The 25,650-nt window shown below is 36.9% G+C and overlaps 2 protein-coding genes across 2 annotated transcripts; one reads left to right on the forward strand and one right to left on the reverse strand.

The window, feature by feature from the left end:
* The first annotated feature begins 1,054 nt into the window (after positions 1–1,054).
* Positions 1,055–9,179, forward strand: LOC591073 (UPF0602 protein C4orf47 homolog). Its single transcript, XM_790651.5, has 7 exons — positions 1,055–1,261; positions 3,928–4,093; positions 4,849–5,068; positions 5,579–5,716; positions 6,239–6,314; positions 6,951–7,306; positions 7,584–9,179. Exons 2-7 carry the CDS (start codon positions 4,003–4,005, stop codon positions 7,630–7,632), a joined length of 930 nt encoding a protein of 309 aa, XP_795744.1. The 5' UTR covers positions 1,055–1,261; positions 3,928–4,002; the 3' UTR covers positions 7,633–9,179.
* Positions 9,180–11,602: 2,423 nt separating this feature from the next.
* On the reverse strand, positions 11,603–23,869 carry LOC763220 (endochitinase A). Its single transcript, XM_030979978.1, has 7 exons — positions 23,382–23,869; positions 21,964–22,036; positions 21,249–21,368; positions 19,863–20,044; positions 19,414–19,484; positions 12,519–12,938; positions 11,603–12,118 (listed from the first exon to the last, which is right to left on the reverse strand). Exons 1-7 carry the CDS (start codon positions 23,423–23,425, stop codon positions 11,685–11,687), a joined length of 1,344 nt encoding a protein of 447 aa, XP_030835838.1. The 5' UTR covers positions 23,426–23,869; the 3' UTR covers positions 11,603–11,684.
* Positions 23,870–25,650: the final 1,781 nt, after the last annotated feature.

The following is a 25,650-nucleotide window of genomic DNA, read 5'->3' on the forward strand; positions in this document are numbered from 1 at the left end:
CTGTTCATGGTTCTGCAAAATGGGAGTGAGCACATTTTTTTTTTTTTGGTCCTCGAAAATTTAAAAATTTGCACCCCCCCCCCCTTGAGCGCCAGGGGGGGGGGGAACCCCTTAAAAAGGTAAAAATCACGTGTTTTTGCATGATTTTTTTCTCAAGGGGGGGGGGGGGGCGGGCCCCCAGCCCCCCCCCCCCCCCCCCCCCTGTATCCGCCACTGGTCTCAACTCAGTAAGCATGGCTGAGATTTGTAAAAAGTTATTTTTACAAAGAATATTCTGGTGAGTAGCAGTGCTTATATTATAACAAATATTCGCATCAATTTGAATCACAATCATTATTTGTCGCTTAATCCATTTCAATGACCTTGTTTTCTTTCTCGTTTGCAAGGTGAAAAGAAGCTATGTCACCTTAGGCCTACGTGGATCCGTGTAATGCAGTGTCACAAATAAGGTAGCCAGATACGCTTTTCTGACCATAAATAAATGCCTAATACCCATGAGCTTCAGGGGGCTCCGCCCCTTGACCCGCGCCGGGGCAAATGCCCCCTGAAAGATGAGCCCCCGGAATTTTCTGTTCGCATGCAGAGAGGTGTTGATTTTCTCTTGGCCTATTGTGAATATGGATTCATTGGGGTCCAAGCTATTAGAAATTGGTGGGGTTCAAAGTTTCCCGAAGACACCAAATTTCCCTATTGCGCTTTATATAAGCCACTTTGGCGCCCAATATGGACCCTCCAGGAATTGAAGGAGGGGTCTGCAAATTTGTCTTTCCTTCTTTCTTTTTAAGTAAGTCAACTTCATCGTCCATCCGACCATCCCACCCGCGGCGCCCCTCCCAAAATAGCATTTCGTTATATATTGCCGCGCGGGCGGATTGCCATCATAATCACAGATCTTTGTATTTCTTTCCATGCGCTCTTTTGCGTGGAACGCCCTCTGCGATATGATGTTACACATTGTTGGCAGAGGTAACTAAGCAACTTGCGGATCATCAGCTGTGTTGTGTACAAAACATGCACGATCTCCGAGACACAAAGTCATGAAGTACAATAGATCAAGGTTTGATGTGCGGGAAACTCGGGGGTAGTGATTAATCTGTGGATGTGGACGTACGTACGACGACGCGTAGACTGAGCTGACGAAGAGAAGTTCATCATAGATAATTTAGTTCCTGGAGGCTTCTCTTTTCGCTGTGGAAAAACGATTAATATTATTCTGGACTGTAATATTATAAACGATATTTTCATCAGCAGTGTGAATGTGGTAAGTTTTCGTGCTGTTCGTGTCCCAACAAACGTGACGTTTTTCCCAATGTAGATCTATGTTGTTGCATGTTGTGTTGTGACTGCAAGTGTGCACTGCGTGTAGGCCTATATAGAGTCTCTAGCTCTAGGCCTTTTGTATTTCTTGGATCTTGGATTATTTTCCTCCTAAATACTCCAAAGAAGAGTTTTGACTGGAGGTGGGGGAGGGTGGACGATTACATTTTGGAAAAAAGTTCTTTAGTAACTGCATTTTTAAATGAGAGCGGGGAGGTTTGGTCGATGGTTGCTTAGTCTAGGGTGTCTGATCGCGCACCCGATGTTGTGTGCTAAAATTCTTCCCATAGAGATTACACGCATCCCTATGCAGCCTACGTGCATTGCGCGACCATGCAAAAAAAGTCAATTTTTTTTTTTCAAATCGAGATTCAAACCTTTATCAGTTGTGATCCTGAAGGTGATAATCAATGAATGAGGTGTCATATGAAAGAGCAGGTGAATTCCAATATTTCCAAAGGGGCGTAGCCCCCGAAATTCTAAAAATATCTTGGTCAAAACAGCAATTTAAACATTGTGTCCTGGCTAACTCTGAGGTTTGTCACTTTTGAGATATGACGCCCCGATCGATAAGTAGTCCCAGTCCTAAGGAACAATTCTATGTGATTATATTTTCGCTAGCCCCCAGGGATCACAACTGATAACAGTTTAAAAATACCCTTCTCGCTATTTGGTGGATCAGCTAATTAGGAGGCGTGCGCTCCGCTCAGTCCAAACCATGGTTACATCGCGTAACATCTCCGCGCACGAACGAAACCCCAAATTCACTTACACATTATAGTGACTGAAATTATGGTTGGCAATTCCCTCGATAAACCCGGAAGTGAATACACGTTATAGTCAATGGCAATATCGCGGAGACAACGTGCGTTGTCTCCGCGATATTGCCATTGACTATAACGTGCATTCACTTCCGGGTTTATTGTGCGACGAACGCCAACCATACTAGTCAATCGCACATGTCGCGGAGACAGCGTAGCTCAAGCTGCAAGTCGCGGATTGGCTTAGCAGCATGCGTACGATATGCATACGCTTGCATATCGCGCGATACAGCTGTTTGGCTAAATTTAGCAAAACAACATCACTCTGCGTGGACGTCTTTTTCGTCGATTTTGACCAAAATGATATGAATATACCAGCGTGTTGGAGGGGCTGTAACTTTTGATAGAAACATCGGTGAGACTTGAAATTTGAAATGTATAATTCTGATAACATTTTTTATTCAAATATCAAACAAAAATGGTGAAAAACGATCCCAAATTGAAAATTGAAAAATCGTTCAGACACCTTGTTCCATCCTTGGGAAATATGAGTTGGCATAGACCGAAAGCTTCAGTCTCTATACTGTCGGTTGTTCCACTGAGACTACGTCTGGCTCCACTAGACCTCCGGTTATAGAGACTGAACGATCGCCTATGCCAGCCTATGTTGAAGATATCACGGCTAGATTTTAGCCGTTAGGCCCCTCCCACAAACATGAAAAAACTGTGATAACGCCATTACGAACGTGTAGATGGCGCACAGTTTTTCCTTCATAATCATTTTGCCTTCGGCGTAGACTAGAAGGGATGAGATTGACGGCAGCGAGAGTTTAACACGGCTTGCAAGATTTTCAACATGGATGTCGATTTTGACCCATAATTTCCTTAAGAGGGACCATTAAACGGATTATTTCAATCAAGTTAGTAAGTGGAACCGATGTATTATAGCCTAGGCCTAATGTAAAATTGGATATGCACGAGGTAAAATGACATTTGGGGGGATTTTGGGGGCATAACAATACGGCCGTGGCAAGTTTGTTCATGTTTGTGGGAGGGGCCTAACGGCTAAAATCTAGCCGTGATATCTTCAACATAGGCTGGCATAGGCGATCGTTCTGTCTCTATAACCGGAGGTCTAGTGGAGCCAGACGTAGTCTCAGTGGAACAACCGACGGTATAGAGACTGAAGCTTTCGGTCTAGAGTTGGCATAGAGGTCCGAGTTGGTGTGGCGAATTTCAAATTGGTTGGAGTGTCCTCGTCTAAGTCTGTCTGGATTTAGGGTTGGTGTGAGATTGATAGTCGATGTCGAGTTGTCCCTTGATCATTTTGTAAAGAATGTAATGTAAAGAAAGTGCAGTGTAATTGTAGGTCTAAGTTACTGTAACTTGTAATGTAAGGTAACTTCATCAAAAAGCACTAGATTTATACTATCAATCATGAACTTTTGTCTTTTATATTATTGGCCAATATAAGATTTTGTTAAAGGTTTTATGAAAAATTGCTTGCAAACTTCTTCAAATTGCTGGTTTAAATCAGCTGTCCGGAAACAAGTGTGAGAGTGTGCTGTGTGTGAGTGTGTGATTGTGTGAAGTCTGTGTATACAAGTAGTTTGAATTTAATTATTTAATTTGTTAGTCTTTGTAAACAAAAGTGTGTAGCTTGTTCTCCAATTTTAAAACGACTCTTAATCTTATTGAAGTAGGGGTGAAGTCTGAACAAACAAAATAAAAGGGGAAAAATGGCTTGGATGGGGAAAATATTTGAAAATGTTGTTGATTGATCTAATGACTTACAACATGATGTATGGACAGTGATTCTAATGAATTTTATATTTTCTTCTTCCTCAAGATTCTTCTGCTCATTGGATTCTTACACATCAAGTCAACCTTCTCATCAACATAAGCAAGGATACAAACAGTCATCATGTCAGGAAAGACAGACATGGAGAGGATTGGTCTCTTCCAAGAGATGGGTTATGTCTCTATTGGAGATAGATACGTCCCACCAGGGTCCAGTAAGTACAAAATACTACCTAATCTAACTCAACTTATAGACCCAGCAAATGAGGCCACCCTATAAACTTGTTGCAGCAGTGGCATACAAATGGATATAATGTAGGAAGATAGGACGGTTACATACCTGCTACGGTATATGTTCTGTTCAAAATAAAGCTCTACACAAGATATGAATCCAATATATTCTGTGCAAACCACTCCTAAAGAATATCTTAAGCAGTAATTGATATATTGATCTATGACTATACATCAAATTATCAATTTATTCATGAATCTAAAAGCCTATCTAAACCCTTATAATGTATGATTACAGACTTTGTATGATGTTTGTATTTTTGATTGAAATGGGATAGTCCTTGTAAAGCTCATTGGCAGGAAAGTGTTTACCCTCGGTCAGAATTGGGTGAAATATGGATTTGCAGTATTCCAGGATCAAGGGCGATTAGGGAGAATCCCTTCCCTAGCTATTTGTATCTCTCCCAGAGAGGAATATAGTATCAGGCAGTGGCGAAGGCCCTGAGTCCATACATGATTTACATGTAGGATCTAGTTTAATGTACTTACTCTGTACTGAATGCAAAAGCAATGCCTAACTAGTCTCTACTATAAAGAGCACAAATAATCCTTTGAAGCATTGTATCAAATAGAATAAATGTCTTCTACAATGCCAAAATGTATTTTCTTTTCTCCCGTTTTTTACATGTATTGTTGAAGCCTTTACTTTCATTTCTTGTTTTCCTCTTTTTTTAAACAGAAGCATTCAATGAAGCTGCAGGTAAAAGCAAACAGATGTTACCAGGTGGCAGCAAGGTACGATCTGCTCTTCAGGCTGGTTATTTTGATGATAAGTATACCCGAGTGTTTGAATCAGAAGGGTACAGCGATGCGGTCAAAAGGAGACGGCAAGACAGGTTGAAGGAGAGTAAAAAGAACATTGGCAAAGCATTCCTTCCAAGCAGTGGAGAAAAACTAATGTAAGTTGCATTAAACACAAGTTATTACAGGTTATCCATTCTGTGCAGTTGGTAGCAAGTCTTGTCCAAGAATTTGAACGGGGAACTAAATGTTTTGACGAAGAATGGCTAATTTATCTAATTGGAATAGAAGAGATTAATTGTAGGGATTATACCCGTTGAAGATTTTTTTTTTTACAACATAAGAATTGAAACTCAGAATCTGGCATTTGAAATGTATTTGGAGTGAATGTTTGTAAACCTTATGGTACAGAAAGGAATGAAATGAAATACTTTAAGTAATGATGGACCAGCTTAAATGAAACAGTTGACAAATCTAGAAAATCATGTGCCCCCAATTATGTAGCAAAATGCATATTTTACTTTATATTAATGTGTTAATCATCTTTTGTTCATTTTTTTATAAATTCACATGTATATATTAATTTCATTCATGTTCTATTCATGTTATTTTATGTTCTATTCATGTTTTCTTCATGATTTTTCCTCTGTATTTATATCCGTGTTTAGGAGTGGTCTTGGCAATCATTATGGAACTCTATCAGGACCAGTGCCAGCTCTCAGTCCTGTCAAGAAAGCAGGCAAAGCACATAAGAGCGATGGAAAGAATGTGATTACTAACCCAAGCAAGAAGGGCACAGGCTATGGGTGAGTACACTACGGCCTTGAGGAAGAAATGTGATTGCATAGATGTTCAGATCATCAAAACAGTCAGTTCAACTGGGGGGTGTTTCACAAAAGCTGTCATCAGTGACAAATGACAGTTTTTGTTTTAATAGCTACTGAAATCCTTGCTTTTGATTGGTTATCAGCAGATTTGTCACTGATTTTAGTAATTTGTCATTGGAAAAAGGCTTTGTGAAACAGGTCCCTGATGTACAAATAATCAGTACTGATATGATCGTACACGTACAATAAATGAAGATGTTTTGAGCTAGGTGTGACTCTGGTTTATGGTACTGTAAATGTAATTCAGAAAATATTTCATCATTTATTAAAATTGGCATCCCTCTAACGACGGGTTACTGACTTTTGCATCATGATTGACACTCTCGCCCTCCGCTTCTTCTTGTCTTGAGCATCCTTTTTTTTTAGACTAACCTTGTAGAGGTGACCAGTATACTGTTGTAAAAATCAACCAAAGTAATTTTTTTTTTATTGAACTTCCAGGTACCCCGGATTGACACTTGGAAAGGGCATCACATACTCCCCAAATGCATATGACAAAGGAAAGGAATTAAGAAAGGTAAGTCCACACATTCAGATTCAGTATTATGTGATTCATCTCTTTATAGTCTCATTTAATTGTACTTTGCCAACTGCAGTCTTTCCCTCTTGTTATTTTACATGCTCTCTTCCAGATCAATCATCATCACATTGCTTCCTTTCTGTCGTTAATCATTCGTTTCAGCCTTTATTGATAGATTTTGATTTTGACACTGTTAAGATATGTTTGTACTTGTATTAAATGCTTATAGAAGCCGTAAATGTTATACTAGGTCTTTGAATCATACTGCACCATCCTACAGTACCTTATTTTCATGCTTTTAAGAGCAGACTTGCAGGAGATTTGTGCGAGGTTTTGAGGTAATACTCTAACCACCAATATCTGGGAGCTTTTATATTCATAAATTTTGCATATGGCTGCAGGGTAGAAATTTTTACATAACACAAAAATGAGCTGGAAATGCTTAAGTGCAAACATTTATTGCAAGTAGATTAATTTAATCGTCACGAAAACTGCGGCTCTAAAAATGTCTGTTTCTATTTCGAATAGAGCCAAGATATTCAACGATTTAGATGTATTTTACGAGTGTCAATCTCTCATGCATGTAGGACTGACTCATGAACTTGATGTTTTTTTGTTTTTTTATCTGAACAGAAAAGCTTAGAACAACATAAGAGTTCCATGAAGGGTGGAGCGTTTCGTCTTAACATGCATCCTAAGGCACTGTTTGATGCTAACCCCTACGCTCACGACAGACCGCTGCCTCCAGTCAAAGCTAAGCTCGCTACGAAAAAGATCTCAACCCCATTCAAACCTAGCCATCCTGCTAAGATCATCGGTGGGGCAAAGGCTGGAACCTTTGACCCTTACCCCTCACATTCCAATGACCCCTACCGTCTTAAGGTCAAGAAGGGGCCGCCTCCTACGAACAGCTCTGGCAAGATATTTACACCATCACCGGGCCCCAAGTCAGCTCCTACAACATCTATCATCAATCAAAACATTATCAGGTAAGTCTATCCTACAATCCACCTGTCATTTGTCTTTTTTTAAGTCAATGTATTTATTCGTCCAATGTTCGTTCAACATGGATTTTTGTTTCGCTCACATGTAAAATAAAGTCTCAGGCATAATTTACAATGTTCAGAAATAGGATTCAAAACATTGACACATTCTGGTGATGACAAAATAATAATTGTACATAATATTGATTTTTGTGGTTTGAGTACTCATCTCCAGTGTATTCATAATTTTCTAATACCTCTCACCTTGCCGTTCATTTTGCAGAACCATGAACAGCACGAACTACAGATCGATTGGAACGACATTAGCGTGATCATCATCAAGATTTTGCAATCACACAGGAAACCGAGTGTGAAATATGAACAATGGTGTATTCAGACTCTGTGATGAATGAAGAACACTGAAGCCCCCAGAAGAACGTAGCTTTTTACCTCTGTGAACATTCAATCTTTTAAAGCACTGGAATAAAAACAGTTTTCAGCAGAAGATATCCAGCGGACTATAGTTTTGCTATAATGACTTGGATCATTTATCCTGTGATGAAGATTCCATTCAACTTGTAAGGTTTTTTGATATACCGGTACATGTACTTTCAACCTATCATGAACTAAAGTAATTTATGACTTAAAAGAATCATGTTGAAGATGAAATTAATGCAGCAAGCAATATTTTACGAATCCACCTTCTGTTGTTATTTTGAGCTACATGTCAGTCCGTGTAAGAGGTATTACTGTCTGTATGGAATCTTAGCCTTTGTGTCTTCAAGATTTTGTAAATAACTCAAGTTCAGAAATAGTATAATGTAAAATATTATAGCCTTGTAAATATTTATATATATGAAGAATAGATTGAAAAGGAAATAAATTGAAGCACCTTTCACAAATATACCCATACAAATTGAACTAATACCATGCGTTTCTACATTTATGCAGGAGGAATGCTAAATGACAATGAAAAGATCTCTCACTTAAATGAGATATAAATGGTTGCTAGGAGACAGGCCCAGGTCATTAATTTTGTGTTGAGGTTATTTAAAGCAATTCTTTCAGACAAAACGTGGTGTCCGACAGTTAGGCCTACAAAATCCAGAAGTGTAATCATGTCTAGACTGAGAATTAAAGAAACATTTTCAGAGTATAGTAAAACGCCCCAAATCTATGAAGCATGTTATTTTTGTTTCCTATACATTTGCAATGTAGTCTAAATGATTGACATGGGTTTTTTTTTAAGCCAAGGAATGCCTTCATGTATTTCTGTTTTTGCTTGTGCATGAACATGATAACTCAGCAATATAATGTTCCCCAAGATAACGTTAAAATGTTCAAGACACTTTCATGATAGCTAAATACAGTGTCAGCAGAGTGAAGATGATTTAAACTTATTCATTAATACAACAGAGGTTCTTAGTCTGGGGACGGGGGGAATCATGGACAATTACTTTGGAGGTGCATGACATCTTTTCATTCATTATGCATTTGTGTTTAGGAGGGGAGACAATACTGACCAAGACAACGAGATGGGCGATGTATGTATAAAAAGGATTAGAATCTCCTTTCAGAGGCTAGAAGTTTGTCGAACAGGAGTACACAAAACACTGAAATGTACACGTTTATCAGTTTTAAAAGAAATTTATTATATGTCTGATCTTGCTTTTCAATTCGAAAAAAGATAAATGCCATCGTAATATGCAAGATATTGACGGTGTCATTTATTCAATCCGTCCAAAGTACAGGAGCATGTATCTCTTTGAAATATGAATGGTTGCTACTATTGTATTCTAAAATTGCTTCTTATTGAATCATCTTTCAAAAAGTGCTCTAAATGGAAGTCTTTGTAATAAATGACAACTTTATATACAAATAATTTGTGTACATACATATATCCTTATTTCACCACATAAATTTACAAGAAACTACTGAAATTAATAATTTACCGTATTTCAAATTCAACATTTTTAAGTTTCCATATCATCTTTTGCTTCTTTGTAACTTTCAATAATAATAATAAATAGTAAAGTGGATGGAAGAGAGAGAGATAGAGAGGGAGAGAGAGATGGAGAGGGAGGGAGAGAGAGGGAGGGAGGGAAAGAGAGAGGGAGGGAAAGAGAGAAGGAGGGAAAGAGAGAGGGAGGGAGGGAGGGAAAGAGAGGGAGGGAGGGAGGGAAAGAGAGGGAGGGAGGGAGGGAAAGAGAGGGAGAGAGAGAGGGAGAGAAAGAAAGAGGGAGGGAGGGAAAGAGAGGAAGAGAGAGGGAGAGAGAAAGAGTGAGCTTGGCCATCAAAGTATTCACAAAAAGATATGCATGAAAACAGTTCAATCATTGAATCTGGTAAATGCCTTCGTATAATCTGGTCAGTTGGTAATTACACATTTTTCCAATAAAAAAATTGTACTAAAAATTGGTCGAGTTCACCAAGCAAAATAATGCTTATACATAGAAAAGGGAATATAGCAATAGATTCACATACATACTAGGGTAATAGTACTGGAAATCAATAAAACTATTACAGTATTAAGAATTGTGAGATAATTTTTCTCATGGAATACAACACAATAGTAATTACATTACCTCCAAATAACCAAAAAATAAAAACAGCATAATCCTACATTTTTCATTTAATCACTTCCAAGTGAGTTGATATTTTGTCATTAACTTTTAAATTCCATAAAATCTCAAAATTATTTCAGGACTATTTGCCCACATTAAGTAATTGTCCTCAGTAAATTCTACTATTCTAACACTTTTTTCTAAAGAGTTGTGACTTTTTAAGTTTATGTAACGTGCGAGAGTGCATTTTTTTCAAATGTGTATCAATCAGATCTCACGATTTACACGTACTTGTATACCTCGGGACTGACCTTTGACCTTTAACATCACCTGGAAGACTCGGGCAGACCACTATGAGACCTGGGGGGGGGGGGGGGAGTTTCACAAAGATCCTAAGTCAAACTTAACTCTAAGTTGGACTTTAACATTTTGGAGAGCCAATTTCAGCCTTAAAATAAAACATATATTCAAAAGCAAAAATTCAATTAGGGTATTTTAGACTTTTCATAAATTCCACATCAAGAACATGAATCTCCGTGATAATAAAAAATATGAATGATTTGAATCAATATTTCAAGCCTTTTAAGTCCAACTTAGGATCTTTGTGAAACACCCCCAGGGAGGATTAAAACTACACCCGCTCTGTATATGCATATGTGATTGGGTTTTTACAGACATTTATACTAAGGGCCACGTCTTATAAAGAATTGCGATTAATCCAAATCAATCTCAAGTCCTCTAATCAATCGCACGTTTGCAGTCTCCTATCTTTAATACGTACATAGCTGTGATTGATATCAATGGCAAGTAAGTTGCAATTAATCGCAACTGTTTATAAGACGGGGCCTGATTTTTTATGTCTATGACCCAAACTGTGACGTCAACATCTGAAAGACGCGACTCTGTTTGAAAATCGGGGTCTGTCTAATTCAAATTGTAGACAAAGACAGAGAGCCGACCACATAATGTACCACTGCACCGACTCACATCTCCCCACCTTCTCCCCATTTCAAGAAAAGCACACCATATTCTCTTCAATAGATAATATTGCACATATTTAGCTCATATAGGATGGGAGTACCCCCATTCACATTGAGCTTGCATATTCATCACCTGCTCAGTTCAAATGTGAACAGTATTCTTACATAAACCCAACTTATTAATAATAACTTGTAAACTCAATGTGAATTATACCACAACAGTAATCATATTTTTAAAAATTAGTAAAATATCCTCATTTTAACTAAAGATTACATCAAATAATATCATATCTATCAGAAACACATATGAAGTTAATCACTATGGCAAACACAAATGCAAATAAATACTTGTGACCCTATTATAATATCATACTGTTTAGCCATGTAGATTACATGGATAACTTTTTCACTTCAAAGCACTTTAAAAGCACTTACATTTCAAAAATCTAATTACCCCTGTGTGAACATTTCCAGAAGTGTTGCATGCACAATCTGCAGCATCAAGTCAAATAATTGAGATTAGTGTTATAAATAATACCATTTATAACTAACAGCAACTAAATGTCCAAATGGGCTGACCAATTTAAACATTTCTATCATCCACATAATACATTTACATGTTGTTTAAGTCTCATAAACCTTCGTTCCTCAAAGTTTAGTTCACCAACACATGACCAAATCATTTTAGTTGTTATAAAACCTGTTCCACGCTAAATGTATTCCCCATCTACATGTAAATTTTTACTCTTTCCTCTCTCTGGTAAGAAGTGTCTCTTCTATGTTTTGTCCATCTATTGTTTCGTTGTATTGCAATGAATAAAATCATCTGATTCATTCCAATCATGTATCAAAATCTAGTTCTTCTAGAAACTTGTCAATATCGATGTCTAACGTCTTCTTCGCTTTCACTCCCTTGGTTCCTCCATTTGATAGCGTTTTCCCTTCTGTCACACTGGTCTCAATCTCCTTTTCTGCTTCATGTTTATAAGGTAGCTGCCCATTGGCTAAGGAAGAGCCATTTGTCCTTGAACTTGATGGAAGACCTGTTCTGGTTGGTTCATGTCGAGATGGAATGGTGGTTGAGTTTGATGAGCCTATTGATTGTGATGTGGGTAGCTTAGCTGGAGATGATTGTGGTGTGATGGTGATAGGCTCGGAGGGAGAATCAGCGGATACAAAGTCAGCTTCCCACTCAACATCCGAGTCATCATCATCGTCATGGTGATTGGGTGACTTAGATCCTGGTTTGATGTAATGTGACATCTTTCCTGAGGCTGTTAACAAAAAAAAAGAAATCCTTATAATTCACATCAGGACAACGTATGTAAAATATGCAAAATGATTTAATAAATTGCAATTTGATGGTACACTGTTGAGTACAACTCATGAAGTTATTCAGACATATATACATGTATGGGGCATACATGTGTCACAAAATAATAAGGTAAATGGACATATTTATACACGGACAAAATAAACAGGTGTAAATTGAATACACGCATGTGCTTTCAGTATGTACTTATGAATTTTGTTGTAAAAATACAGAATTGATCTTTACATGAATTAATAGGTAATTGATTTCATGATGAATACTAATCACTAATCAACTAACCTAGTAAGAATCATCATTTGATTTTTATGTATAATATGAGTTAGTATGAGAAATAAGTATACCTTCTGTTCCCTCCTCCTCCTCCTTCACATCATTCTGCCCCACTCCCTGGGTAACCCTTCGACTAGCCTGTACCACATCAGGTTTGTTTGCAACCTGCTCTGGTCCATCCACCAGCCCCTGGTTCTTATCATCCGATGATCCTAATTTACCTCCTTGTGTTTTTAGGCTATTAAACTGGACAGACGGCGTGTCGTGCTGGGCGACGCTTGTCTTAGGGCTTGCCAAACTAGGACTAGAACTTGTCACCACTGTGCTTTGTAAATTGGTTTTTGCACTACCAGAAGATGTTGGGTTTACAGATTGATAGGAAGTAGGGGTAGAGGCTTGGACCATGGGGCTAGTCTTGGGGCTAGTTGGCTGTTTGGTAACAGCTTGATTAGTGGTGGTAGGAGTGGTGTTGGTGTTCAACATAGAAGCCACTGCATGCAAAAATAAATCACAGGCAAACGACTTTACACATATATCACAAAATAATACAACAAGCAAATTAAACAAGCGTATTAATAAAGTAGACATAAAATAAGTGCACACAACAGGGTGGTCTACAGAAAAATATTGAAACGTGTAGTCTGGAACACGGAAGAAGAAGGAACTGATTGTATGAGAAGCACAAAGCTCCTTGGGCCAGGCTTAAATGCTTGCTTAAGGGCTCTAAGGTCGTAGATGCACTCTAGTGCTATCTAATCTATATTTATGACTATATTTTCATGATTTTAATCAAGAATGACTATTATCCTTTAGCTGATTTTCAAACCTCTATTATAAAAATTCAAACTTGTTGCAGTTAATGGACCACCCTGATGTTATACAACAGTTTACATGAATCTTTAAATGTATTGTAAGTTACGAGATCAAATGTGGAGCTCAACCCTTCTTTGTCTCTTGCACTGAATGGAAAACCCAGGGTTAAAGTGACAAAAACAGGTACCAAGACTATTAGGTAAATCTCAGTTCTACTGTAGGATCGAATCTCCCTATACAACCACACATCCCATCTCAGTATCAAAGGTAAAACCTCCCAGCTTTAGCTTCTAATCTCCGATTGATATCACTAAGAGTGAGATTCAATGTCATTCTGGTGAGACAAGATAGCAGCAGTGTTTCAAGATGCTTACTTGTATTTCATGATAAATATTTTTTTAAATGTTGGAAAGCATGAATGAAAGTGATATATACTGTAAACAAAAAGCAACACTTGTTTGCTATCATGATGCATATAATTTTTTTCCTTTAACTTCTGTTTTCTTTTTGATCACCTCCAGCAATCACAATTTAAACCAGGAATGTATTTTTTTCGTGTTTCTTGATTGATGTTGCTGCTATTTGTCGTTCATTTTGCATGCTAAATACATTTGAGCCATATATACATGTAGTTGTACATGTTAACATGTAGCTATACAGTCTATCGGTATTGTAGAATGTATAGGGTTTTACACCTGAGCCATCTGGCCTTGGCTACTTTGAATAGTATTCACTTTTTTCATCTACTGGTACCAGCATACCAGTACCATGCATGACACTCCGAAACTGAACCTCTAATAAATATCTTCTTTCTACCATGGAATTATCTACACGTCAATCCCCCCCCCCCCCCCCCCCCCCCCTGGTACCAGAGCATGAAATATTTTTCACCTCTTCCCAGAACTCAACCTTCTCTTTAAAGGGATCGTTTAACAATGTTAAATCTGAGATGCACAGCCCTTCGTGTTATCAGTGTCTGTGATATAAATATGGTGTTGAAGCCCTAACAAAATTGCACTTCAAAATGATCAAGAAGTGCCTCAAAAAAGTAAAAACATTTGAGTGACCGGTTTTACCCAATAGACTGTAGTGTTATGAAAACTGTTTGGCAAACGCAAAATTTGATTTCGATTTTCAATCATAAATATCTTGATAATCAGACAGGCGTTCGGCTTGTAAAAGTCATGGGGTTCCTGACTGACCTAAAGGTTTATAATTATCATTGCAGCATGAGCTAAATCAAGGATTTTTAAAAGAATTAAAAGACAAAGTTACCGGATCCCTTTAATGACTGTACATAAATGGATTTAGCTATACAGTAAAATTGTAGATTGTGAAGGGTTTCACACCTGAGCCAGCTGGCATTTGAATAGTACCAGCATTCACTTTTTTCATCTATTATCAGTACCGTATATGACACTCTGAACCTGAACCTCTAATATCCTCTTTCTAACATGGAATTATCTACCTACACATGAATTTTCCCCCCGTATCAGAGCATGAAATGTTGCTGAATGAACGTATCTACAGAAATTATGATTAAATAACAGCAACAGGACCTACTAACTGTGCTGACAACAAATTGGAAAAGCAAAATATACAAGTAATACTAAATCTAGGGAATTCATCCATAAACGTGCTGAAAAAGTGAAAGAACACTGCACACATGTGGTGTTAACATTCAAAATGTCAGTAGATGAGGTACAAATATTTGAAATTAATTATTTGGCTACTGGTAATTAATATGTAGGAACCAGAGAGTCCTAAGAATCTTCTTTCTGTTTAACTAGTATATCTAGAGAGTGGAGTCAGTGGACTAAAAATAAAAGCATTAACATGCAATCATAGATCTAATGACAGTGTTGTAGAAATTAGACCCTTATGTGCACCTCAATTAAATGAGTGATATTTCCCTGCTAAATATAAGAATTAGCAATAATCCCAACTGATCTCCCTTCTTTTTCTGCCAAGTTCAATGCCTCGATCAATGCTAACTCTCCACCTCCCAATCCTACATGTATGGTACATCTATGTATATTATTATTCCTTATCAAAATAAAGGGAAATACAGATTTGAGCTCAGTGGTCAAGATTACAGACAGAAAATTAGTATCAGTCACAAAGTGTAATGAAATAATTAGAAATTGAATCTTAACTCACATAGAGCTCTATACAAACACTTGTTTGTAGGAAAGCTAAGTTGTATTTAAAAATGTTTTATGTTTGTCAGCTTTTCTATGTTTCAAGCCTCGGACAAAGCTAGAAAAGTAGCGATAATAAAAATAATATAATACTTGACTATAATAGCTTATTTATCAACATTTGCAGCCCAGAGGCTGAACTTTCCATTGAAATAACATTCAAAGGTATAATTTCATCCAATTTTGTTCTGGGAGATAAGTCTAGAGAGAAGTTATAATTATGTAATAGCGAGATATACAGTGCGTCCCAGAAAAAAAACACCAAAGAGAATTATTAATGTTTTATCATAATTTAATCACAATTATAATTAATAAATGACACATATTTATTAAGTTTAGAACCTCCTCTTTCATTTGATGCAACTCATATAATGCATATTTCATGTATGAGTGATTAAACAATTTGAATAGGAAAAAAGGGTACAAAAAAGTCATTTGGCGAAAGGTATCTGAATTTCAAAGAGAAAATCAAATTTCTAGAAAGTTCCTTTTCTGCCCTTCCATATGACATCTCAATCAGGAACATTGAGCCAGGAATAAAATAGTTCTATTTGTTTAAAGCAATGCTTACATTTCCATAATTTTATTAAACAAATTTGTTTTCACTGGCTGCCAACTATAGCAACAAACAGAGTTGCCAAAAGGCTGATCGTCAACGAAACGGAGTGCTAAAATGATAAAAGCTAATAAGGGAGTTTACAGATACAATCTACGCATGGGCAGATAAAGGTCATTTACGCGCTCATGAAAGTTATGAAACATTATTCATTTATGCACCAACGGTACAATCTATGATATGCAGGTGGAAGTATTCTTTTCAAGAGGGCAAACAAAAGGTATTCATGAAGCACATCTAGGACTTTGCAGGTTATTATTCTAAGATGCTCAAAGTGGAACTTCTCCATGTGTAAATGATCTGTGGATATTTGGGGTCATTTGTACCATGTGCTATCTGTAAACTCTCTTATTGCTAGTAAGGTATCATTTCCTATTTGACCATGCAATTAACGACGGAGCAAAAAGTATTTCTGGTAACAGAATGGGGACGATCTGGGAGCCTTTCAGCAAGTTGCTGAGGCTTTCCGGCTTCGCTTCCCTGATTGCGAGGTTCCAGCTAAATCAACTATTTGGCGGAACATTAGAAAATACCAAGAGGAGGGTACTAGCCTGGCCGGGGAGAAGGAGCACATTAAGGTCCCCTGACAACATCAACAACGTACAACGCATGCTGGAAGAGAACCCAAGGGTATCCATCAGAATGAACGGCATGTGGATATCAAAGTCATCATTCTAATGCATCGGATTCAGGCTAACCCCCACACAAAAGGTGTCTGTCTGGATGGGAAAGTGTGGGAATGGCGCGATGATTGGCCCATTTTTCTTTGACGGCAATCTAAACCAAGACGGCTACCTGCGAATCCTCAACAAAGAGATCGTTCCACAGTTGAAAGCGCTCCACTCGCGCCAGGTTGATGGCAGCTTCAGGGAGATTTGATAAATATAGGATGGAGCCCAAGCCCATCGCAGAATCATTGTCAGGGATAGGCTTGCAGAGCTCTTCAATGAAAGGGTAGTCACCACTCATCATCCTGTCAAGTGGCCTGCCAGATCACCCGATCTCACGTCATGCGACTTCTTTCTGTGGGGCTACCTGAAAAGCAAGGTGTTCACAAGCCCACTGCGTGACCTGGGAGATCTGCGAAGGAGAATTGTTGCACCGACATACAAGGCTCCTAAGGAGAGGGCTAAATATCCCTTGGCAAGAACAGAAGATCAAGACCCAGATATATGACAACATACAACTTTTGCTCACTATTGCTTAATGCAGAGCAAGACTCCCTAGACATTGCTAGAGAGCTTAAGACCAGGTTTGTGTCAGATCATTCAGATGTCATCTGCTGGAGGCAGCCGTGCCTCAAAACAGGCTGATGCCCCGAAACTTCATGGATATAATTGCAAATAATCTCAATCTTGAGATTGAAGACATTCCTGAGATCCTGATTGAAAGGAGCTAGGTGGAATGACTGGCGTCCAAGAGTGAACTTCATCTCAGCTGCGGCCATCACATGAAGATCATAAGGTGAATCTTACTCTCCATGCCATTATACATAAAGCACATGCATGTACAAAGTATGGCACAAACTGCACTGATGTGAAACAACTTGCACATATTAACTTGCCAACAAAACTTACACTGTAAGCCATGCCTTCACAAATTCACAGATCCAAATCAACTCAAAATCAATATAAAATGTTTATCTGTATAAACACTTAACTAGGAAAACAAAAAATATTCAGTGAAGAAAAACAAATCAAAGAATAATACTATTTGCAAGTCTTTCTTTAGTGTCTAAGGAGCATATTCTAGGGAACACTTAAAAAAGCAGCAATTACATATCCACATGGGAAACACTATACTTGTAGCAATGTGTTTACCTGCATCTAAACCTTTGCATAGAAATTTGTGTCAGTCTTCTGCAAAGGGAGAGAGGTGTACGATTTCAAAGCTAGATTATATTACAGGAAGTACCATGATTACTTGGATTATAAGAGATAAATTTACTAGGAGCACGGTATAATGCATCAAGTACATTGTACACACGGTAATTCTGAATAAACAGATTCATTTAATTACCCAGGGTAGTGTTTCCAGTGGTTTGATAGAGACCCTGCAAACATGACTATGATTTCAGTTGCACAGAACAACATCTGTTCCTTACATGCACATTTTGAAATGTTTAATCATTTCTTCTTCTTTTTCTATGCATTATTCAGAAATTTGATTTTGGGTTCAGGAGACTAGTGCTTCTACTTTTCCTCTGGGAGTCAATATCATCCTCTTTCTTCTGTGTACACTAGATAGGGGCATAACTAATTTGAAGGTTTGACATGGGCCTGACAAGTACAATAAGAAAACAAATGATATTGTGTGGATTGTTGTCCATTTGTTTTGGAAAAAGCAAGAACTAACATATCATTCACAAATCTGGTTAAGTAGTATGAAGGCATCTCTAATGACACCTTTTCACTTTCAAATAACTACTCTATTCCAAGCAACTGCGGAAGGTGTAGCAGAGAAAATCTGAATGATTCAATCTTCCTTTCTATCTTATGTCTACACCGTATTGTATCTTAGAAATGTATAGTAATAATAATACCCCCCCCCCCCCCAATAATAATACCAAGAAATTGAAGTAGAGATGCAATGGAATACAATTAAACAAATTGGGAGGAGTTATTAAAGATATTATAAGTATGCACGTAAAAATTTATGCTATCCAATTTTGAAGAATGTTATGAGGGTACGGTTTCAATCATTTTAGCATATAATCACTGATTGTTTTAGGTCCTTGTAGTGACATGCAAGTCATTCAACATGAAAGAATGCACAAATCAGTCTACACCAGTACCGGACAGTGGGTTGGAATGCGACCAAATGACAAACAAACCAACCAAAATTAAAAACTAAATACCAGGAAATTATTTCATAACAAACTGAATGATATAATGGTAGATACTAATATGCATAGGGCAAGTTCACCACACTTATCTTCAAAATGAGTTCGACAAAAATAGTACCCAATACACTAAATCAGTGAAAAAGAAAACATTTGTATGGTATTTCTCTAATTTCAGCTAGAAATAAATTCTAGTCGGATTATCATAACCTTAACACCCTGTGAGTGGCACTCAAGTGTATTTAACAGCTCAAATACATTGCATAATAATTATGAGTTCTGAATAAGAGTATTCATGAAGTGAACCATAAGCAGATATCTAAGGGGAATATGAAATTGTACACCAAAACATTTACAATAAGAAATGAAATCTTCACACACAAAAAAATGAGAAAATCAAACTGTCACCTATAAATGTTATTATTCTATTGAGGGGTTATACATGATTTGGACACAAATGAAACAGTTTTCATGCAGTTAAGATCTATACGTACCACTAGCTCTGACAGTTTCTGACTTGGCTTTCACTGTGTCTAAGAACGCTTCAAAATCATCCTCGGTTGCTCTGTGCAGGAAATATAAATCATGAAAATGCTTCTTTTTTTTCTTTTTTTTTTAAGGAATAGGACTCTAAAGATGCTATATTATTAGTTTGTTCATTCATGTGCATGCATTTTTGATTTTATGTAAGTAAACAAAAGGTAATAGGTAAATTAAAACAATGAATTATAGAGTATACATATATTTATGTCACTGATTAAAACTGCTAGATTGAGATCAGTTTAGAGTGAGATCAAAGTAACAAAACATTAATAATGATTATCCCAATCTCTCATTGTGTGCCTGCCTCCCAGCCCCCAGCCTACCCCCCCCCCAAACTCCCCCTCCGCCCTCTCTCTCTCTTTATCTCTCTCCCTCTCTAATCCCTATCATGTCAACTTACACTTCCCAGTCCCCTGCGTCGTCTCCTAGCCATGCCTTGGTTGATCCATTGCTCTGCTGTGTTTTCAACCTTTTCTTCTCCATCTCCAGTAACCTTGCCCTCTTAGTAGCCCGGGAGGACTCCTGTTTCGCTGCATTGTAAGCTTCTTCTTCTAAACGGGCATTCTCTTCCTCTAACTCTAACTACAAGTTTGATAAAAGAAGAAGAAGAAGAAGAAGAAGAAGAAGAAGAAGAAGAAGGGAAAGCAGAAGAAGAAGAACAACAACAAGAAGAAGAAGAAGAAGAACAAGAAGAAGAAGAAGAAGAAGAAAAGAAGAAGAAAAGAAGAAGAAGAAAAGGAAAAGATAATAGAGGGAGAAGAAGAAGAGTTCCCAAAGTGATTAGTCTACTATGATAAATGATTAGCAAACAACTACTTCTATTAATGGGCTGTTTTGTTTTTACTTCGCTTTACTGATTTAAAACTGGTGGGCGTTTGTAAAGAAGCTAGCTTTTGAACTAAAGGTCATTTTGAGTCTGAAATTAATATAAGTTTTTCCCTTGTTCACCACATCGAAGGTTAACGATTAATGGTCACCACTCAATCCCCAAGAAAAGTAAGAAGGTTGATAAAATGATGCTTATAAAAAAACTATGCCCTTGAATGTATTTAATGCATGAAGAAAATACACACAAAAGGTATGGGGTCATGTGAAAAAGGACAAATTTCCTTTCCCAGGCACAGGAGATAATGGACAAACTCGCGAAAGATATTTCCTAAAACACTGAATGTAACTCGGACAAAAGTTTGATTATTTCTTGGTAATACCGAGAAAATTAATCCTTGTTGCAATGATTCAAAGAATAATTTTGTCATCATTATTCCCCTACAAAAATGCATATCATGTTGTTTATGTATTGAACTCTTCATTCTGGGCCACTGCTGCCCTGATAAAGGTGATGCTGCTCAATGTTTTCTGAACATTTTTAGAGTTCATTTTGATTCATCACTTTTCATTTTGAAGTAGAGAGACCTTCACATCTGGGGAGTGTTTCACAAAGACTAAGATGGACTTGACTATGGCAGCCTGGCAGGCCATTCATGCCACTGTTTTCTCTCACTATTTACTGGCATTGGCCGCTCAAGGGACGTACAAATCATGGTCACAAATCTTCATAATGTCCATTTTTTATTAGTTCATTATTGAAGGAAAAAATATTATCTAAAGATCATAATGGTTAGAGCAACCAGTGGCATGAATGGCCTGCCATACTAGTCCAACTAAAAGTCGATATGAGTCTTTGTGAAACACTCCCCTGGGGTGCTATCAAAAATATGTTAACCATTAATGTGTATTATTAATGGACAAACCCTCCCGATTTGTTTGGAAAAGAATTATAGTCTACCTCTTTGTCAAGTCTAGCATCAATTTTCTGCTGCTCTTGTACAAGGTCAGTGTAGCGTCTGTTTTGAAGAAGGGTCCTCTCGTCATCCGTGAGAACAGCATGATTTTGCTGTACCTCATCCTATGGCAAAGAACCATCAAAATCAATCAATCTTCATATAAAGGGAATTATGGTTCAAATTAAAAACAATGAATATGTTGCTTGATATCCATTCAATAGGTAAATTCATTACTATCTTCATGATGAAATCAGTAATGAGATTTCATAAAATTTTGTGAATTGATCTTTAACTCATTCACTTCAATATAATTGGAAAATGAATAAGGTTCTTTTCTTATTTCTATACAAATAATAATTGACAACCCTTTACATTTTACATTAATTCTCAAAGCGAAAATAGGTACACCTTTCTTTAGTTTCTTTTCTTTTTCATCTTTTTTTTTTTGCAGAAGAAATTCAGGATATTATGAATTCAGGCATATAAGAATAAAGTAGATCACATCCATCTTCATGTGTCATCAAAGTGCTTGCTTTTTACAGGAATTTAATGCAATGATACTTGGCATTACATATCTTATCAATACCAAAGTAGAACAAAACCCAGATATTAATGAACTAGCAAGATGATTAGCAAAATTCTACAAAAGCTCTGAACATACATGTACTGCAACACATCATATTCTGAATTTGTGTTTTGAAGGACTAAAATACTTACATCATCAATGAGGTTTTCAAACTCAATATCAATTGAAGAATTGTTAAATCTCCCTGAAAAATAATCTGTCCTCCTGTAATAATAATAAAAAAAAATAGAACACAAAAATTGTAAAATTACATGTCACTTGTATTTGTAGGACATATTGCATCATTGACATTGTCTTTGTAAAAACTATTTGATGACAAAAAGAAAAGAAAAAGAAAGAGAAAAAAAAAAAATTGGAATATGTCAGCAAACCAGTCTTGAGATAAGTTGATTTATGGGAGATACATGTATTGTAAATGCTGCTCAAGTAATACTGAAATAGATTTTATAAAATTCAAAACAAGAAGTATGGCGGTGTGACCAAAGTTCGCTTTCTCAAAAAATCGGTAAGATTTCGAAAATCTGATATCACCAATGGAAAGAGGGTCATAAAATTACCCAGAAACGAAATTTTCTTTAGAATTGGGTGCGAAATTGTGAAAATATTGACAAAAGATTGGCAAATTTTGCAGTTATTTGCGTCCGTTCCGAAAAATTATCAACTTACCGATAAGGGTCTGGAAATCTTCATTTTGAGATCAGAAATCCTCAAAATTGTAAGTAAAGAGTGGTACTAACGGATTGTACGATATCTTGTCTTGCAAATTGAGATATATTACCTTATTTTTGATGGATCGCATTTTTTGATAAATCAACTGTAAACCACCGTGCGTGAAGTTAGGTCTCATTGTTTTTATGACTTTTTTAGATGCAGCGCGCACGCACGATCGGACATCGATTTTTTTTAGATCGCGATATCTCCGAAATCCTTCGACGGTAAATTTTTCTAGTTGAACCAATCTGTAGTAAAAAACTTTGCCGTCCATTTGGTAATAATTGAAATAAATAAAGTTGTGTAGAATGTGAGAAATCATAGATCGAATATCACATTTTGTAATATGTTCTAAAATGTCCACGAACTTTGGTCACCCCTTCATAAATCTTTACGTGACATACATGTACCATCGTCTGCAATACGCAAGGTCTGATATAGACTACCTGTAACTTAAGAAATATTTCGACTGCATGTCTGCACAGCTGATTAAAGAAAAATGAGCTAAACTGAAAAGTCACTCAGCTCAGGTTTAATTCTGATTCTCGGAGCGACTGAGCTGAAGAAGACATAAATAATCTAAGTGGGCCTGCATGTGTAAGTTTAGTTGAGTCCAATGTTTATATTTTTTAACGTTGATCGTTATATTAATAACGCGCGTATTCTCAATTCTCATGAACAAACAACAACAAAATGAAAAAAAAGGAAATTCAGATCATTCTTAATTCTTATCACAAACAAAAATCAAATAAAATTCTACTCTGACAACTGACAAGTCTGACTCCATCGACTGACGACGTCCATGTTGTCGCTGACTGACTGATGTTTGTGCACTCACTTTGTTTTCACACTACCAAAGCATGACTTCAGGCAATTCCCCATTTTACTTCAGTCTTTTCTGGCGCTGGCGTTGGCCTGGTAGCTGATTAATGAATAAGCTTTCGGGGCTGACTCGGCCTCGCCCTCGGGCCCGGTGATGTGGTGATGTGTCCGCTGCTCCCTTGGTCCGGTCTTGAGCTGGATGCGTGTAGTGTACACAGCTCAAGCACAACAGTACGGCGATGAATTCAATTCATCTGAAAATTCTGGTCCATGTTCTCGGGTCAAATGACCACATTTCGCAATAGAAGTGAACCGCATATATCATAATTAGAAGCTTAAATACAGTACACCCGCTACAAATCCTCTTGAATATGAGCTGTGGAACACAAACATTAAAAAAAGATTTTTTGGTGATTTGTCTCACATGACTATGACAAATTGGTGACGCCTCCAATAATGATGTGTACAAATAATCCCGGAAGATTGTATGGTAGCGCAGCTGTAACAAAACAAAAAGGATCCCCAACAAACTGAAAAAACTTAGACTTTCGGTTTCATTAGAGTCCATATATATGCAGCCTATTTTGGCTGTCATATTAGTTCCCTGTAGCTTAGTTCTCTAGCTATTTAAACAAAAACAAATATATTGAATTGTCTGCATTATTAGGGAGGTGGAAGTGAGATCCCCTAATTCTTTTAATGGAAAGAAATCATCCTCCTATTCTTTCTTCTGTATCTTTCTACTTCAAGATTTAGAAATTCTTCTCCTTTCTTTTTCTCCATATATACCGATAGTCCTCTATATTGATGCAAGTTATTTTCAGTTTCCTCTGTAATATATACCCGCTCAAACTCATTTATTTAATATACTCAAGCAAAACAAATCTTTTTGAAAGTTGGGTTTCTTATTTAATGTCAGGATGTGATATGGCCTAGCATGAACTGAATTCCTGCCAAGATCCCAGTATTCTCATATTGTTAAGAATATGGGCAATTCAAGATCATCGTGATCCTATATATTTCTCCTCATTGTCGCAACAATGATGATGATCATCATCATCATTACCACCATCATCATCACACCATTCTCATCATCACCATCATTATCGATCATCCTCATCATCATGCAACGTACAACACCACCATCATCATAATAATCACCATTAAATCAACAGCATCAACAATCCCTATAAAATCACCAATATTATAACCATGCATCATCATCATCATAAAGCTCGTTATAAGCATCATCATCATCACCTTCGTCATAATAATCATCATCTTCAACATGCAACATTATCAACATCACCATCATTATCATCAACACCTTTACTTGTATTGTCCATGGCCAATGAAAGTCCACATTTAAAATGTTATAACAATTAACATAATTTTCACTATAACAAAATTTTCAGAATACTTGTTCTTTTGGTGACTATAGGACTGAATTAAAGTTTAAATTACCTATAAGCACAAGAAGAGGGAGTCTTTCAAAAGTTTATTTTCGTATTCTTCCTGCAGAATGAGAATTCATAGTTTTTATCACAAAGAATATATTTTTCCAGAAGTCGACCTCTTTCAAAATTACATATTTTCTTGGTCTTATTGGTGACCTGGGGAGTGTTTCACAAAGATCCTAAGTTTAACTTATCTCTAAATTGGACTTAACAATTATGGGAAGCAATTAGCATCCTTGAAGGCATTAAATTTTGATTCAAATCATTCATATTTTCTATTATCATGGGGGATTTCATGTTCTTGATTTGGAATGTATGAAAAGTCTAAAATACATGAGTTTTTGCTTTTGGATATATTTTATTATAAGGCTACAAATGGCTTTCCATAATACTGAAGTCCAACTTAGAGTTAAGTTCAACTTAGGAATCATTGTAAAACACCCCCTGGACAGAATCAAATTCAAAAGACCTATTACGTAGAAGAATGAAATCTTTAAAAATCAACCAATTAGTCCTTTTTGTTCCCGAATGAAATCTTTAAAAATCAACCACTTAGTCCTTTTTGTTCCTGTCATTCATACCTTATCAACTCTTAGTAGGGAGGCCAATGCCCGGGCGTAAGGCTTCTACACCTACGATTTGTGCGCTCGTCGCCCACTTCAAAAAATTAGCAAAGGAAAAAAAATGATGTAAAAATAAAAATTGAAGAAAATATGAAAAGAAAATACAATTATACATTTCACAACATACCTATAATCACGGATCTGTAACAGTCTTTCACCATTTGTTGACAATCTTGCAGATTTTGACGTTTTTTAATCCAATTGT

Source organism: Strongylocentrotus purpuratus, unplaced genomic scaffold (genome assembly GCF_000002235.5).
Source record: "Strongylocentrotus purpuratus isolate Spur 01 unplaced genomic scaffold, Spur_5.0 spur5_scaffold_10, whole genome shotgun sequence".
Lineage (NCBI taxonomy): Eukaryota > Metazoa > Echinodermata > Echinoidea > Camarodonta > Strongylocentrotidae > Strongylocentrotus > Strongylocentrotus purpuratus.

What these genes read in the sequence shown, in the direction of transcription:
- LOC591073 (XM_790651.5), top strand. Translation starts at nt 4,003, where the DNA reads ATGTCAGGAAAGACAGACATGGAGAGGATTGGTCTCTTCCAAGAGATG. An exon ending in AGCAGTGGAGAAAAACTAAT is followed by an intron (nt 5,069 to 5,578) that starts GTAAGTTGCATT and finishes ATCCGTGTTTAG; the next exon opens with GAGTGGTCTTGGCAATCATT. An exon ending in AAGGAAAGGAATTAAGAAAG is followed by an intron (nt 6,315 to 6,950) that starts GTAAGTCCACAC and finishes TTATCTGAACAG; the next exon opens with AAAAGCTTAGAACAACATAA.
- LOC763220 (XM_030979978.1), bottom strand. Translation starts at nt 23,425, where the DNA reads ATGGGGAATTGCCTGAAGTCATGCTTTGGTAGTGTGAAAACAAA. An exon ending in TTTGGTAGTGTGAAAACAAA is followed by an intron (nt 22,037 to 23,381) that starts GTGAGTGCACAA and finishes TTATTATTACAG; the next exon opens with GAGGACAGATTATTTTTCAG. An exon ending in AGAAACTGTCAGAGCTAGTG is followed by an intron (nt 12,939 to 19,413) that starts GTACGTATAGAT and finishes TTTTGCATGCAG; the next exon opens with TGGCTTCTATGTTGAACACC.